The sequence below is a fragment of the Rhamphochromis sp. 'chilingali' genome, assembly GCF_963969265.1.
Source record: "Rhamphochromis sp. 'chilingali' genome assembly, chromosome: 16".
Lineage (NCBI taxonomy): Eukaryota > Metazoa > Chordata > Actinopteri > Cichliformes > Cichlidae > Rhamphochromis > Rhamphochromis sp. 'chilingali'.
This window is the reverse complement of record NC_137943.1, coordinates 10,219,921-10,236,714: the sequence shown is the minus strand read 5'-3', so window position 1 is coordinate 10,236,714 and position 16,794 is coordinate 10,219,921. Positions and strand designations below refer to the sequence as shown.

General features: G+C 42.0%; 2 protein-coding genes across 6 annotated transcripts; one reads left to right on the top strand and one right to left on the bottom strand.

Moving 5' to 3' along the window:
- Positions 1-114: 114 nt before the first annotated feature.
- mgst3a (microsomal glutathione S-transferase 3a) lies at positions 115-2,300 on the bottom strand. Of its 4 annotated transcripts, none has more exons than XM_080907364.1 (6): positions 2,173-2,300; positions 1,296-1,422; positions 1,139-1,212; positions 970-1,027; positions 738-810; positions 115-645 (listed from the first exon to the last, which is right to left on the bottom strand). In XM_080907364.1, exons 2-6 carry the CDS (start codon positions 1,410-1,412, stop codon positions 515-517), a joined length of 453 nt encoding a protein of 150 aa, XP_080763490.1. In that variant the 5' UTR covers positions 1,413-1,422; positions 2,173-2,300; the 3' UTR covers positions 115-514. The 4 variants fall into 4 exon arrangements, with proteins under 4 accessions (XP_080763490.1, XP_080763487.1, XP_080763488.1 ...); XM_080907361.1 differs by having other exon boundaries at positions 2,144-2,272; XM_080907362.1 differs by lacking the exon at positions 2,173-2,300 and adding an exon at positions 1,729-1,874.
- Positions 2,301-3,368: 1,068 nt separating this feature from the next.
- Positions 3,369-15,964, top strand: LOC308412788 (leucine-rich repeat-containing protein 52-like). 2 transcript variants are annotated; one of them, XR_013974624.1, is made up of 2 exons: positions 3,369-3,605; positions 14,051-14,188. XR_013974624.1 is itself a non-coding variant. In XM_080907359.1 (2 exons), the coding sequence occupies exons 1-2, from the start codon at positions 6,243-6,245 to the stop codon at positions 14,377-14,379; spliced, it is 978 nt and encodes a 325-aa protein (XP_080763485.1). In that variant the 5' UTR covers positions 5,828-6,242; the 3' UTR covers positions 14,380-15,964. The 2 variants fall into 2 exon arrangements, 1 of the variants encoding a protein (XP_080763485.1); XM_080907359.1 differs by lacking the exon at positions 3,369-3,605 and adding an exon at positions 5,828-6,891 and having other exon boundaries at positions 14,051-15,964.
- Positions 15,965-16,794: the final 830 nt, after the last annotated feature.

Genomic DNA, 16,794 nt, shown 5'->3' with positions numbered 1-16,794 from the left:
CATTACTCCAGAAAGAGCCACTCCCTCCACACACAGGCCATTGTTAACCACATTCAGGCAAAGAAATTAAACAGCTGATATGAGAAGGTGTCAGTTTTATGACAAACAGGAGAATAGAAGTTATGGAGGATTTTAATTACAAAAGCAGGACAGTTGAATAACCATCTTTAGTCACTCAGTGTACAAAGTTCCTTTTCAGCACAATAAACAAGGAATTTCTTCATCATTACTTCTTTTTATTCATTAATAAATGCACGACTGTAGATGATATTAAGAGTTTAGACCCAATTCATAGATTGCTGTTAACATTATAAGAAACTGATAACTCATGTATGTTACAAGAGTGCTAGTCTGCATTATTCTAAATCAGGCCATACAGTTCTTGAAGAACTAGTCAGATCAGCTAACACACCTGACTTAACCACTTAAAGATGAGCACAGTGCAAGTGTATGAGTTACACCATAGCGATGATGACTGAATTGGCCCAGGCGTAAATTTTCATTACATATTGGATCAAACACCAAAACGGCTCATACGTGAGCTCCCCCTCCAGCCCAGCAGAGAGCCTCCGAAGTTCAGTGTGGCCAGCATCATCCCAAGTAAAGCCAGATTTCCAAAAGCTCCCCTCATTCTTTTTTTAGGATCTAATTAAGATGAGAGACAGACATACATTCTGACCATGTTTTATGATATAAGAAGAATAGAAATCGATGTGAACTGCTGAACGGTTTCTTACCTCCTGTAGAGTAACCGTGTGCATAAACCTCTCTGCTGATAATCCACACGACTCCAAGTCCACTGACCAGACGCTGCAACAGCCACACAAACAATCAGATGCAACAGGACTTGACAGAACGGCTACCCATTGCATGCAACAAGTTGTGAACATTTTTAGCCAAAACGTTGTGACAAAGTTGACAAAAATAATTTGTATGATTATGGTGCAGATACAACGAAAATAAACTTACAGGTGAATGAAAACCGCCAACAGCCAGGCAGAAGAGGAAGGCAGGGTAGGATTCCAGGCTGGTGAGGAGGTCACAAGAGCGACGTTAACATCAACCTGCTTCTTTGTTGTCGATGAAAGAACATGACATAATGCTGCTGACATGGATTACATTACCTTACTATACTTACGTGTTTTGGTGTGCCCGCTGGATGCAGTTGAAAATGTTCCCAGTTTCTGGGTCGTTGCTGTACATCTGAGGATACTGCAAGGCGTGACAAGTTCATTCGTACAGGACAGCACCTTTCAACAGGTAGCCTCCACTGTGCTCCATATTTGAATACTCACGTGCACATTGTACTTCTTCCTGGCTTTGCCAACTTTAATGGCCAGATGTGTAACCATGACCATACTAGCCATGCCAGTCAGCACCACATATCCATAGTCTTTGGAAAGCACAACCATCCTGACAGACCTGGAAAATGAATTAGAAATATATTGTGGCTCATATCGAAAGTACTCATTACACTTTTATTTTGGTAAAAAAAGGCAACGCAAGCGTTTCCTCCCCCGGCTAACACATAAAACAAAGTGTCCATTTTCGGACCCTCTAACAACACAATTACCTCGAACACCTGAGGAGAAAATTAGCCGTGCAGCTACCGGCGCAGATAAAGGACGTCTCACAAACGAAAGGTCAAACGAGAAACACCAGCAGCACCATGCCTCGTCAGGGCTGCTTTGAAAGCGCACGAATTACAATAAACATGAACACACTCACTTTGACGAAGCAACCAAAGTTCACAGATACAACCCTGGAAAACACCAACCACCATGAAGTTTCCGTCTGAATATATCTGCATGCGTGCGGCTTACGTAACATTCACGGGGGGGCGTGGCTAACAGCCCACTACTGGGATATCTACGTTTCAATTCAGTTTTATAGCTAATGCGTGTTAAAGGTTAGCTGTAAGACTCGTAAGGATAGACCGAAGCCTTTTTTTTTAAAATAAGCACATCATTGCGGAAGTAAAGACTCCTCACGCCACACAGGCTTCACATTGACCACAACCCTGTAGGCAAATACTAACACCGACTCATTATATACGTGCGCGTATATGTGCTAAATGTCAGCGATCCAAGTTATCTTATCATAGCACTGCTCCACATTTCCTGATTAGATCCGCCTATCTTACATGCAAACCTGCTCCCCAACAGGACTGACCAGCGTGAATGGACTGTGCTACCAGTAACTTGCAGTTAACTTCACCTCCGGTGTTACTAAAGTTGTACGTTTTTGTATTTGTTTTTTATTTTTTGAAGTAGGGGAGTTCATGATTTTTTAAGTGGGCGGTGCAAGGAGGAACAAAGGACAACACAGGGGGAGGAGGTGCCGGAAATGAGGATGTGTAACCAGAAGTTAAAATGGATTGCTGTGATTTGCAAAGCGTCAAAAACAATAGTTTGGGGCTTTTTAAATAAGTAACAACACAATCTTTCTACTTAAGTAAAAGGATCCCTGAAGTATTGAAAGTGAATGTACTCCAACTGACCTTTGATGATTGGATGATGGTTATTAATTTACTGATTGTGTACACAAGCTGGAATTTTTATTATTATTATTATTATTATTATTATTATTATTATTATTATTATTATTATTATTATTTTGTTAGCCATTGTTTTTCTTTTTTCACTTTTCTTTTTATTGTTATTGTCCGCAAGCCAAAAATATTTGGGGTACAGCATAAAGTCGAGCCTAACTGCCCAGAAGCACGGATTTCTTAAAGGACATAATCTTAGAAAAGAAAAAAGCCCATTTGAAATAAAAACAAAACAAAACATAATTTGATAACATGAGGGTAGTCTGCTCCTCTTGAAAATCAGAGTTTACGCTACCCGGACACGATTTATGTGGCAACGTTTACTGCAGAGTTAATCCCTTTCTGCATTGGCGTGCCAGACAAAAGTGGGAACCCAGTGTCATTAACGATGGCCCCATTCTTTTGAAGTGACTTATATTAGCCATGTCAGTGAGCCAGCTCACAACAACTGGTGCAGAGCGCAGATTTTCTTGGCTGGAGTGCAGCCACATTATTGTGCCCTGTGATGAGGGGAACAGGGATCTGACATGCCAGGGTTTCTTGTATCAAATATCAGGTCAAGTTGAGGTATGCGCACCACTGTTAGAGGTGTCATTGGTTCAGTGGCATTTAATAGTTTATATAGCACCTTTACACAAAAAAGTCAAAGGTCAAAGGCCTCTGTGAATAAGTAACATTTCAACTGCTTTTTGAAAATTTTCAAAGACAGAGTGTTTTAGAGGAGAGCACATTCCAGAGAGTGGGGGGCTGCAGCACCGAAGGCTCTGTCCTTTAAAAGACCCCGGCCTGGTGAGGGGGATGGCAAGTAAGCCTTTAACTGGGGAATGCAGTGTGGGGTGTAGGGAAGGGAGGATAAGACTGAACAAGTACAGGAGAGAAAGAGCATGTGGTGGTTTGTAGGTTAGGTGGGGGTGATGTAAGGCCAGGACTTGTTGCAGGTAAGAACTGTGAGTTCTGAGCTTGTGCAGAGCTAACGGGATATCACTGCAATAATCCAGGCAGGAGGTGATGAAGGCATGGATGAGGGTTTCAGCTGAGGACTCTGAGAGATGAGGTAAGACTCTAGAGGTGTTCTTTAGGTCGTAGAAAGAACTTCTAGAGATGGATCTGATATATGATGAGAATTAGAGCCTGGGCTCCAGGATGGCACCCAGATTGAGAACCCCAGAAAATTAATGACCTTTACCCATGTTAAGGTGAAGGTCAGCCCCTTTCAGGAGTCGTGACTTGACACAAGAGTTCAGTTGTATTGTTTTTCAATATGATAAAGCTGGATTACATCCAGATTTAGATGTCATCCAGGAACTTAATGAGAGACAGAGAAGTGAACTGACTAGAGGGTTTGGTGCTGAGATACAGCTGTGTATCATCAGGATGGCAGTGGAAGCTCAGCCCATGGTGGCAGATAGTCTGACCACGAGGGGCACGCAAACTGTGAAAAGAAAAGGTCCCAGCTCAGAGCCTGGTATTTGGGAAGGACCTGAATTTGTAAAATCCTTGTAGATACTGATGTGAGGATGTGTTGCCAGTTTAACAGTGATTGGATGCTTTCGTGAATATATTTCTTTTTTTTTTATTACTTTGTGTGACTTGTAATACAGGAACACTCAAAGCAGCATAACCTTCACACCAGCTGTTATAACGGAAGAAATTTGTATGTCTGCAGATTAAATAGGATAAATAGGGGGATTCTTCTTACAACACTAGATTTAAAGGATTACAAAAACACCTTTCGGCTGCAGCTCTTTCTTCCAGTGTTTTGCATTTTTCTGCCATGCCATTCTAGACGGTTAAATATAATGATGAATATTTTAGGGAAAACAGAGAGTAAGACAGATGTGCCTGTGCATGACTGTACCTGCTGGAGATTCCAAGAAAACAAATAGCAGAGGTTAGACGTTGTCAGGAATAATGCAAAGCCTGTATTTTGAAGTCTGCTTGCCAATCAAACAAGAACTGGTCCTGCTATGCGCTTTCAAAATAATGGTTCCTCAAAGTATATATGAGATGATTAGATTTTAAATTTTTTTTAAAAAAAATTCTCAATGTTCTTAATGTTTTAAAAGTATCTTCTTCTACCCTTTCTGTAAATATCACATCTAGATATTTAAGCCTCCAGATTTTATGTTTTTATGCCTGCAGCATTCCCTCATATTTCTCATTTGTCATTTTATGCACATTCCCCAACATCTATATTTGGAAATTTGGGGATTTTGTCAAAAAATCAGCTTTGGCTTTGCACAATGCTGGACTGAACTTGCTGAGTTATGGCTTATGTTTGGTTTATACAGTTTTGCTTCCTGTATGATCATAAAAAGAGAGCAGATAAATTTAGACATCTATTTAAAAAAATCCTTGTGCAATAGCTTAAAACTATATAAAAATAGTTACACAAAGACCATTACATGGTTGCTGTTTCTGTGTAACATTACCAAGTTTTCGTCACTAGATGTCCCCATAAAGTCACTAAATATCCTTGACGCAAAACAGCTGTGTGGATTAAGTTCAGTCCACATGGATCGAAAGCGTGAAAAAAGCATTAGGTTATACACAGGCCCACTGTTCTGACACACCATCGCAGGGTAAAAGGCTTCCGCCTGGTTTTGTTGACGTGCGCGAGCGGTCAGCGTTCAGCAGGTTGCTGGCTGTCGACTCGGGGTAGCGCCTTTCACGGACTGTCAGCGGCACATCTGTCCTCCTCCTCCTCCTCCATCACGCCGAGTCTGATTCAGCACTTCAACACCTACACAGAGAACCAAGAATAGAGACAGGGCTCACACTGAGACTGGAAAGAGGAGGAAAAACAACTGCAGCCTGAGACCACCTAGTACCATCTCATCTCAGCCCATCATCTGCTGGCTGTATACATCAGGGAAAGTTTCAAGTGGGTGGGCTGGCTGCCTCTGTGACAGTCAGTCACATACAGAGAAAACCCACGAGATGCACATCCAGGTACACCTGATCCTACTCCTGAGACAGGCTGATGAAAAGTGTGCACGCTATCATCCCCACAAACAGATCTTTACATACACATTCTTACATCCACGCAGCTTTTACCCACAGACCCTCCAGTAGTGTTTGAAGATGTAATCACAGCGCCCGTGCTGGCAGCTAAAGCATCACAGGTCACCTTACACTAGGTGTCAACTGTGCGCGGGCTTTAATATTTAATGTCAGCCTTACATTACCTCCACTGCCCAGACCCTTCCACTCCCCACGCTCCATCTCACTCCCGAGCGTGAGATCACTCCGCAGCCCCCCCCCCCCCCCCCCCCCCCTCCCTTTCAGTGCGCCCCCTTTATTTGGATTCAGTTTCGGAAAGCGAGAGGATGGCAAACATGTAACGGAACAACTGACTGCAAGCAGCAGCGAAGCATCAAAGGACGTCGGCTTTTTTACGACGTGCGAACAGCTGTCAGCAGAATACACTCAATAAATTCATGAAATTCGAAACAGCACCAAGGCAGCCGACCGTCAAGTCCAGCACAGCGGATGCGCGTCGGATCCAGAACCAACAGACAGGATGAACTGAGACATTACGCGCGAGAGGTTGCCACGGGCACGTTTGGGCTTGACCTCGGCGGAGATCGTTTCTTGGGACAAGCGGCTCGCACGGTGATGATGTATCAATGAAGAATGTCACTGCGACCGACTCTGTCCAAACAGGGTTGATGAAGCCCTCGGCGGTGTCATGCGTCTTGCCCCGCAGCCAAGCGCGCAACCCCTGCGGCTTCTAGTTCTGCTCCTCCTCGCGAAAGCGGTCCCCTCATCCCCGGTAATCTCCACTGGCTGCCCGGACAGGTGCGTGTGTGACGACCAACTTGTGGTCCAGTGCGCTGGGCAGCATCTGACCACCTTCCCGGTCAACCTTCCGCTGGCCACGCGGCAGCTCATCATCTCAAACAACCGTATCGCGGAGCTACCGCCTCTCGCGCTCAACTACCTCTCTGACCTGGTGTACCTGGACTGCAGCAACAACTCTCTGACGGAGATCTCAGAGTCCACTTTTGGGAATCTACGCAAGCTGGCCTACTTGGACCTCTCCTTCAACACTCTGACCCGGATCGAGGACAGGACGTTCGGCCCCTTGGCGAGCTTGGTGATGCTGAGGATGACGGACAATCCGGGGCTCTCCGAAATTCACCCGGACGCTTTTGGGGAGAACGCGGCCCTTCAGGTACTCGATGTGAGCCGAAACAACCTGACGGTCTTCAACATCACCTCCCTGATCGCGCTGCCCGCCCTGCGCTCAGTGGGGCTCAGCGGGAACCCGTGGAGCTGCGAATGCGACAACGAGGACCTGTCCTTGTGGGTCCATCTGGAGGGCTTCAAGTTCCAAGGTCTTGTCAGTTATCTACTCTATTTTTTCTATCAACAAAGAACATCACTTACATTTGCTTTGGTGAGAGGCCCCAGAGAGCCAGTCATACACAAACATTGTTACTCCATTTAATTGTTAGATAATTCTCAGTTACATAAACTGGCCTCCCGATGGAGGTTCTTTCAGTAACAGAACAGCATCCACTAATAAGATCAACAAAGTGCCCGCGCAGCACCTTTCATAAATCCAGCTGTGTTGTATGTCGATAAGCAACAACTTATATGAAGAAGCACTTTAGAAGTAAACAGACAAAGGGCTACTTTAATAGCTAAAAAATTATGGTGAATCTAGAGGCTAAGTCATTGTTTATAAGCTGGAATTACTTCTGTTTAATGTGCAGAATTTTTTTGCTATTATTTGAAATCACTGAATTGAAATCCCCACGTCTGCACAGTTTAACCACAAGGCACTGATTCAAAATCAGCTATTGAACCCCTTTTGTCCCATCTTCTGTGGAATATAGTTTGAAGGTCATTTGATTTCGTTTAATTTATCTGGGTCTTAGTCATATGCACATATACATTAGAGCTTCAGGGGCCCTGAAACTTTTGCCTTGTTGGTTGGTAATCGAGATTGGTGTCCTCCTACAAAGTGACAGTCCTTTAACTGTGATATTTTTTGTTTTTTCACACCTTACATAATTAAAATTCTTCGTATAAGACAGAAAAGATGTTCAAACATGATGGCAAAATGGCAGCAAAGCTCTTCCTTTTGACTCCCTCAAGGAAAGAATGACTCTGTGTCTTTCTGAATACATGCAGAGGCTTAACTACTGGATTTCCCTCACACCATGTCACTCCCTGTCATGTCTGCATCTCAATACACACACACACACACACACACACACACACACACACACACACACACACACACACACACACACACACACACACACACACACACACACACACACACACATGCCATGTGGTATCCATGTACACCACAACTCTGCAATGTGCTGTTAGTTTGATGTAACTTCACTCCTCTCTCATCTTTCAGTGGGATGAGACGCAGGTGACAGCAGTGGAGCGTGGCAGCAATCAGACTATCAAATGACAAAGAGGGTGAAAGAAGATCGTAGGCAGGGACCCACTTGATTTGTCTTCTGGCGACTTTACTCATAAATTCTGTTCTGCTCTCTGCAGTGATGAAGGAAACAAGGCGTTTCTTTTTTGTTTTGTTTTTTAAATCTGAGAATGACTAATCAATCTGCTATCAGGCTCCTGCGTTGCAGGCGTGATAAATGGATCATGGCTCCACCATCAAATATTGATCCCCTTTGTTTTGTTGCTGTCAAGCTGATAAATGTGTCCGGTATTCCATCATCGTTCTTACTTTGAGTTATTATGCTCGTGGATAATGGTGTGGATGTGTCACTATGCAAAAGGGCAGCTGCTATTTATAGTGTGATTTACTGAGCAAGAAGCCAGCCATAATTCTAACACCACAGCTATAATACAACTGCCACGCTCACTAAAAAGGCATCCCCTGCTCTTTTCCCTCTCACACACACGCACACATACACACACACTATAGTTCATCATGCTCCCTGTGAAGCTCAGACTGAGTCCAAAAGGAGTCCTGCAAGAGCTGTCCCATTTTCCTGCCTCTCGTTGCCTTTTGTCTAGCTTAATTTGGAGTTGAGTCTCTTCCAGTGACAGCTGCCAGCGAGGGAGAAGGCGGACACATGGATACAAACATTCTCTACATCTACACGCAGCCTTTGGTAAACACTATAGAAACTCACACACATACACACCCTCACAGGCGCAGATTTTACACACTGACTGATTTGTGCACTGAGACGTTTAAATACAGACAAAGCATACTTGTGTAGCTGGGGGGTGGGAAGGGGGTTTCTGGGGGGGGGGCGTAGAAAAACATTTTAGAGACGGTTGTTTTTCAGCTGCAAGCTCCGGCTCCCAAGCCTGTTATCGCTTGCCTGGGTCTCACCTGGCTCATGCAACATGGCTCGCCTTGTCTCCTCGGTTTAGGAAATGCATCGAGACCAAGCGAGAGACAGGGAGAGAGGGAGCGAAAGAAATAAAGCCTCAGGAAGGAACCAACAGATTCTCCTCTGTCTCGCCTTCCTGGCTAGATTAGCACTCTCTCAGCTGTTATATAAGGAAAGCGTCTAGAAATAGAGCAGTGTGGATGGGGGAAGGAGAGAGGGAAAGCCCTGTCCTTTGATGTCAGTCCCTGTAGGGGTATAGGGGGTGAAGCCATAAGGGTTTCCTTCCTAGCTGTCAGGCCTCCCCTCACACACACACCTGCATATGCAAACACACACACGCGGACATGTGCATCCACAACCATTTGCAGATTCAGATTGGAAACTTAAATCTCATGCAGGCACATGCATGTACAGTGCATTAAGTGGGAATGCACACTGTACGTATTTGTGTCTGCATGGAGGGCTGTCGGAATTTGAGCAGCATATTGTGTGAACAGTGAGCAGCAGCAGAAGCTTCTGAGAGGATCAGAGCAGACTTTGAATTTTCCCTGCTATTAAGCTTAGAGGAGCAGAGCCTCCTCGTGTTCTTCAGCTGCATGCTCATTTTTTAATCTTTGAGACACATAAGAGCTTCTCTGAGCATAAAAGCAGAGATTTCAGCGCACAGTGAATAATATATTAGGGGAAGCATACATTTCATTGAGATGGAATTGTCGAGTAGTTTGATTGAAAGCGACGGTATGATCCCTGTCACCCTCTGTCAAATCACACCTCCCACCAACCTGAGCCTGTTTTTATATGTGTTGCCAGTGAGCAAGCGGAATAGGTTTAAACAGCTAAAAGTAATTGAGTGTGAACATTTGAAAACAATTAGGTAAAATATTAACTAAACAGTTGATATAAAAATGAAAGAAAAGCGATTAACAAATAGGTGAATTAGTCTAAAAGACTGAATGTGCAGGTTAAATGCAGAAAGAAGTAAACAAATTCAGCTGAACTATAACAATAAGCAAGTAAAAATGCTGTTGACTTGGAGTTGACTTGGAGCAATTAAGGGTGCAACAATAACGGCTAAACACCTGCATTTAATGGCCTTGTTGATTCATGTGAGGTCATCAGTGAATATGGACGTGGCCGATCTTCATTAATCACAAACACATAAAGAACTGAAAGAAAACAGTACAGTTATCTGTTATAATAACAACTTTCTTTCTTCTTTGTTTTTGGCAGAAATTGGGAATTAAAGAAAACCAAACTGGTTATTAGCCAAACTGTTACTTCAAACATCAGGATTGGCATCAGCCCAATATTTCAAAATCGTATGTGTCTCTTAAAGTAGTTTCATAAAAAGCCAATACTTGGAAAAGGAAGTGTAGATGATTTAAATTCTAGGGTTTTTTTTCATGTCAAGACATAATAAAAATGATTTGGTCCTTAGCAGGTATTAAAATTTGGGAAACATAACCTCAGATTAGGATGTGACATATTACACAATGTCATTATTTGTTTAACAAAAATTAAGCTAAAATGCAGAATGCAGCTAGGTGCCGATAATGAAATGCACTTAATTGCAATGCACTGATCATCAGTTCTTAAAGAAGCGATTGCTGCTGCAGCCAGCAGTCTGGGAAGGTTTGTGCAGCCATGTCTAAACCATTCGAAGTCCGTCATTCTACAGCGGGAAAAATTACTCACAAGTGGAAAACATTCAAGACAGTTGTTCCCAGGAGTGGAAGTCGCAGCATATTTACCTGAAGTTCAAACTGTGCAATGTTTACAGAACCTGTAAAAAAAACAGGAGCTAGATCTCGGACTCTGAAGGCCTCAACTAGCATGTTCAATGTTAAAGTTCATGACAGTACAATTTGACAAACAGTTTGGAAAGGTTGCCAGGAGAAAGTTTATTATCTCTACAAAGAACATGTCAGGACAGCTTAGGTTAAAAAGCTGCATCCGAACAAACTACAAGACTTCTGCAACAATGGCGATATCTGGCGATAATTCACAGTGCCACATTTGGACCAAAACAGCACATCAGCACAAAAGCTGTAAAGCCCGGTGGTGGAGGGGTGATGACCAGGGCAACCTTCAGTCACTGCGTCGACCATGAACTCGTCTGTATACCAAAATATTGTAAAGTTAAATGTGATGGTCATGGATTGGCTCAGACAAACTTTACTTATGTCTAATATTCCTGTATAAGTGTAAACATACCATAAATGTAAGCTGTACTTATTTCCTACTTTTCTATTAAAACAGAAATAAATGAGGGACTTTTTCACAGTACTGTATATAAAATGTTTTGACGGTCATTATTATTATTATTATTGTTTATTGTCATCTAAAATTGTCAGCTGAAATAACACAGAATACAGTAAAATGTTCATAAAGTCAAAGCTTACCTTGCTGAAAGACCAATGATCTCTGCTACAATGATCTGAATTTGCACACAATGACCACCTAATGGATCTTCACCCAAACTGTGCTTAAGGTCAAGGGCAAGATCACATTCATCATTCTCAGGCTATTTGAATTCTTATCAATTTGTCCAATACAGCAAACTATTGGCAGCTGGGTGACCAACTACATACGACATAAAGCTACAAAATTATAGGGTAATACATGAGTAAACGTTTTCATTGTCATTTTTCATAGTAAAAAAAAAGATTTATGAATGTTTTGTTATTTATCAGCGGTTTGTGCGACGAGATCACTCTGTTCAATATTAATGAGATGTTTATGTAAGTGTTGTGCAGTAAGTTTACAGTTATTCTCTGATGGTCATGTCTCGGTTTTCCTCTGTTTGTTAGGGTTGTGTGAATGTTACAATTCCATGGCATGCATCTCACAGCAAAAAGAGTCAGGGTATTTTAAGCATGCTGGTATGAAAATGGGGCTACAGGAAACTGTTCCCTGTGCAGAAACTTCCAAGTCTTTTCATCTCTCCCAGTGGGAATTTCTCCTAGCACAAAAGCTCTGAAAAAACAGAAGCCAATTAAAAACAGTGGCCGCGTGGAGATGCCACACTCTGCTGTGTTGCACTTTTTTGCTCACAATAACAAAAGACTCAACCAGCTTTCAGGATTGTTATCTTAAAAAAAAGGCCTCTCTGGTGAGCTGCTGCAGGGCTCAACACCTATAATGTGGTGTGTTTAATTTTCATTCAGAGGGCTTTAAAATTATAGTTCATGCAGTTTTCCGAAAGCGAATGAACTCAATATTTTGTTAGAATATGTGGATTTCAGCAAGGTCTCAGTACTGTAGTGAAGTCATATCCAGTCCCTGATGATGAGAACCCTTATTATCTGTGGTTTCAAGCAGACACAAAGGCTCAAGTCACTCACTAATCCTGTGCAGGGAAAAGGAATTTGAATATTTCATCCATGATTTTTTCTTTTTTGTTAACATAATGCTGCATCAAAAGCAGACTGTGAAGCGCAGGAAGCTCTTAAAGCTTTTGTAGTTTTCTGAAAGAAACAGCAACATTATTATGATGCAATTTGATGCCTTTTGGTTATTTATTTATTTAGAAGTATGAATGTGAATGAGTTTTGGATATCCTCGTCTCAGGATGCTGCCATTTACAAATGTTGAGGAAAACAAGTACAAACATGCTTGAATTATTCAAAAGGCTGCTCTCTTTAATGCCATATGTATGATATCGTACTTTGCATTATGTTACAACTCTCACAGCAAAGGATCTCATAGATCATATGCTAATTAGATGCAAAGGTTTTACACACATCTGCTGTACATAAGTAAAAGTACTGGATGAAGAACGTGTGAGAGAGAAAGAGCTCTGTGACAGACTGGCGACCTGTCCTGGGGGGAACCCGCCTCTCACCCTGTGGCAGCTGGGATAAGGTCCAGCCTCCCTGCGACTCTGATAAAGATAATTGGAAGAGATCGGAGGGATGAATGATATAGTACAGTGGAGGGGATAACAGGAGTTATATGTGTCCTGTCACATTTTCTACTATTTTGTACGTTTTTGCTTTTATTATTTGGTGAAGTTTTTTTTTCTGAACTTGTACGATCTGTTAGAAAGTTGAACCACTGATTTATTGATCATTTTTACCTGGTTTTTTTTTTGTTTGTTTATTTGTTGATGGTTCAAGCTATTACGATAAAAGTTGTGAGGTGTTTGTTTACAGTCAGCGAGGATAAGTCGCCTGGAAGTAAAACAGAAGGAGACCGTGTGATGCTGAGGCTGAGGAGCTTGAACAGCTCTGCTGTAATTAGTCCTATAGAGAAATCTTGATTTTAAAGCAGCTTTAGCCCTCTGACACCAAGTGTCTCATATTTAATACATGTGTTTTCCAGACATCTATGTCATCAGTGTGGTTTGTTTAAGATGAACTGTGAGCAATAAATTGCACAAAAAATGCCAGATGTATCAAAAGCGATACAAATTGAAACTTATATTATACTATTACGGGGCGGTCGTGGCTCAAGAGTTGGGAGGTCGCCTTGTAATCGGAAGGTTGCCGGTTCGAGCCCCGGCTTGGACAGTCTCGGTCGTTGTGTCCTTGGGCAAGACACTTCACCCGTTGCCTACTGGTGGTGGTCAGAGGGCCCGGTGGCGCCAGTGTCCGGCAGCCTCGCCTCTGTCAGTGCGCCCCAGGGTGGCTGTGGCTACAATGTAGCTTGCCATCACCAGTGTATGAATGTGTGCGTGAATGGGTGGATGACTGGATATGTAAAGCGCTTTGGGGTCCTTAGGGACTAGTAAAGCGCTATATAAATACAGGCCATTTACCATTTATTATACTTTTTAAAATTTGTTAGAAGGTGTAATAAATTCTCCAGTTTAAAACAAACAAACAAAAAAAATTAATGGTTCAGGCTTTAGAGAGTTAACCACCTTATGATGTATTAATAAAAAGTTAAATTAATAATCATAAAGAAAACAATATTTTTATAGAAAAAGATCTGATGAACTTTCACTTGCCTTGTGTCTTAAAAATGTCACTTAACAGTAACAACATCGCTCGAGCGGTGCCACTCTAGGACAGCTGTGAACTGTCTGTGGTGCGTTTCTTTGATATTATGAAAGAAAGAAGAAAAAAAAGGATTGAGTTCTAACAATAGAAAAATGCTGATATGTTACTTTGTCCCATGATTAATCCTCACCGTTCCTCCTTGGTGTACTTTTGTGTGACAGATGAGGGCCAGACGGTGTGCGGTTCACCTGCTGATACTCAGGGCCGTCGACTGGGGGAGGTGGGCATCCAGCTACGGACGTTATGTCATCAAACACTCGGCTCCTGGGACTACCTTTTCTTTGTTGTCATCGGCTTTGTCATCTTCGCTGCTGGCACCGTGTCGGCCTGGGTGATGGGTGTCATCATGGTGCTCTATGAGCGCTACATCAAGAAGAAAGACGAGCAGCTCGAGATGGACGACGAGGAAGAAAGCATTGAGACAGGCCGTGCTGCGAGCACCAGGAGTGGCCATGACAATGGGAATTTAAAAACTTCACATACTGTTTAAAACAAAAATCCCACCCCTCTCGCCATGGATTCCCACAGTGCCTCCTTTCAACTTCCACGACTGTCTGAGAAGTCTCATGAAACTGGGTCCGTTTATCAGGCTCAGATCTGTTAATGAATGGAACAAGGAATGTGTTTCTATCATTTTTAGTGGGCTTCCAGGTGTTGTTACACACACTGTAGTTGCCATAGTGGAGGTCTCCAGTCCTTGGGTGATACATAGACTATGTATGCAAATATATGACCACATATTTTGTTACTTTATGTGCAAAGTTAGCATTAAAAAAACTCAAAAACAACATATCTCAGAAAAACTCTGAATATGTTTTCACAGAGATATTTCTGACTGATCTTCACATCAGTTTAAAATCAGCTTTTCGAAATTTTAAAGTTTAAAAGTAAAAAAAAAAAGTCAAGACAAGGCAAAGATAGAATCTTAAGCTAAAAGTAACCTACCCCCAGGTTACCTGTGAACTGCGACCTGCACTATAGTAACACCAGCTGAAATAAAGACGGAAAACGTGGCTTACAGTTTGTGCTTTGCTGATGATATTGTTAACACTGAGTAGGAAAAGTGTGTTTTTGTGACTGTAGTTGTAGTTTTTTTTCTCCAGATCAGTTTGTCTTTTTTATTGGTACATTTTTCACTGAATATTCCTCTAAGATGCTTTATTATGGTTATTTTATGGATGTACTGAGGAAAGCTGGATACCAGAACTAAAGATGTTGACGGCTTGCTTGACAGAAACAGAGCTCTAACTGGATTTGTAGCTCAGTGAAGGAGCACAAAAGTATTTTCCTCCAAAAAAGACCTTCACCTACTGTCTACAGCTATTGGCCCATAGCTGTTTCACTGCACTGATATCATAAAAATAAAACTCATTGATAACGTTTATAGGAAAAAATATGTTTTGGGCACAGAAGATCTTGACCACTGTGAAAAATGAACAACACAGACTTTTTTTTTTAATTAAAAGACAGACATTTGCTGATGTTGAAACCAGATGTGACAAGAAAGTGGTGGATCTGAGTGAGAAATGGAGGGACACTGCACACTCATACAGTAATGATTTATCAACCATAAGCCATCTCTAAAGGGGATCATGGTTTACAAACTAAACATCATGCTATATTCAGTAAGAATTGAAACTAGCATCTGAGACCATATAGCTATTATTTTTAAAAAACAAAAACAAACTCTTAATGAAGTCAAAGACAGCGGGAGTTGAAGGGCGGTTTTTGCCATAAATTATTAAACTGCTGAACTCCTGTTTGGAAACCGTGTAGTCGCCCCCTGCTGGCCACGAGAAAGAATCAGGTTTAAGGCACTTTCACATTAGCTTCACCTTTTAGGAACAGAAGCTACATCCATCTTTGAGCAGCAATGCTGAATACATTCAGAGGTTTAAACTTATAAGGAAATTATAGCAAAATAATCCCACTTAAGACATTTAAGAGCTAAACAAATGTGTGTGGATAAGTTTAGACATCTAAGTCGGACAATTATATCTAAGCCATAGTCAAAATATCCATGCATCCATGCATCCAGCTGTCATAGGGTGAGAGGTTGGACTGGCACAGAGAGACAGACAATGGCTCACATTCGCACCTACAGCTAGATTAGTTCTAAATCTATGAGGTAAAACCAACCATCAAAGAAAAAATGTTGCTGTTTGCGTTCCATTGTCTTAATACCAAGCTAGGCTAACCATGTACTGGCTTTATATTTAGTGGATGGATACAAATATGCCTCTCACTCAAAGAAAAAAGAATTAATCTTGTGTTACCATCATTTTTTACATGTCTGGTTTACAGCATTCGCTAAAAAATCCAATAGAAGGAAACTAGAAATGTTTGCCAAATCTTCTGTAGTAACTATAGACCCAGTTCAAATATACAAAACATTTTCCTAGTATTATAAAATGCACATACACTATTTGGTTAAACCATACAGCCATCTTATATAGAATTGTTTTGTTTACACTGACAGTTTTCTCAAGGACCTCCATGATGGCACTAACCAAAGCAATACAATTGTGACACAGCTCGAGCTCCTCTGTGTAACATTATAAATGTCTTGTTGTCGCTCCACCCACAGGTATGACAGGAAGGAGAGGAGGAACTCCTTTTAAGGAGTGCATTTATCCCCGTGTATGTGACAGAGTGTACGATGTAGCTTTATGTGTGACTCTGCACAGTGAGAGTGTCAGTCCGTGCACTGCTGGGGCATGATTTTGTACTGTAATCCATCTTTCCCTTAATCATTAGCCCAGAAACAAACTGCTGTGGCCGTATTTGTGTTAAGGTTCTACAGTTGTTGTGAAGTGGAGAGAGCCCACAAATGCCAGCTGCTGAGATCTGTTTTGGCAGTGGGCCCTGCTGGATGGCGAGCAAACAGGACAATGTGATAAGTGAT

Excerpts from the sequence above, each read along its gene's own strand:
- LOC308412788 (XM_080907359.1), top strand. The coding sequence starts at position 6,243 with ATGCGTCTTGCCCCGCAGCCAAGCGCGCAACCCCTGCGGCTTCTAGTT. Across the intron at positions 6,892-14,050 it reads GGAGGGCTTCAAGTTCCAAG|ATGAGGGCCAGACGGTGTGC; the intron begins GTCTTGTCAGTT and ends TTTGTGTGACAG.
- mgst3a (XM_080907361.1), bottom strand. Across the intron at positions 1,028-1,138 it reads CAGCGGGCACACCAAAACAC|CCTGGAATCCTACCCTGCCT; the intron begins GTAAGTATAGTA and ends CCTCCTCACCAG. Across the intron at positions 811-969 it reads TTGGCGGTTTTCATTCACCT|CGTCTGGTCAGTGGACTTGG; the intron begins GTAAGTTTATTT and ends TGGCTGTTGCAG.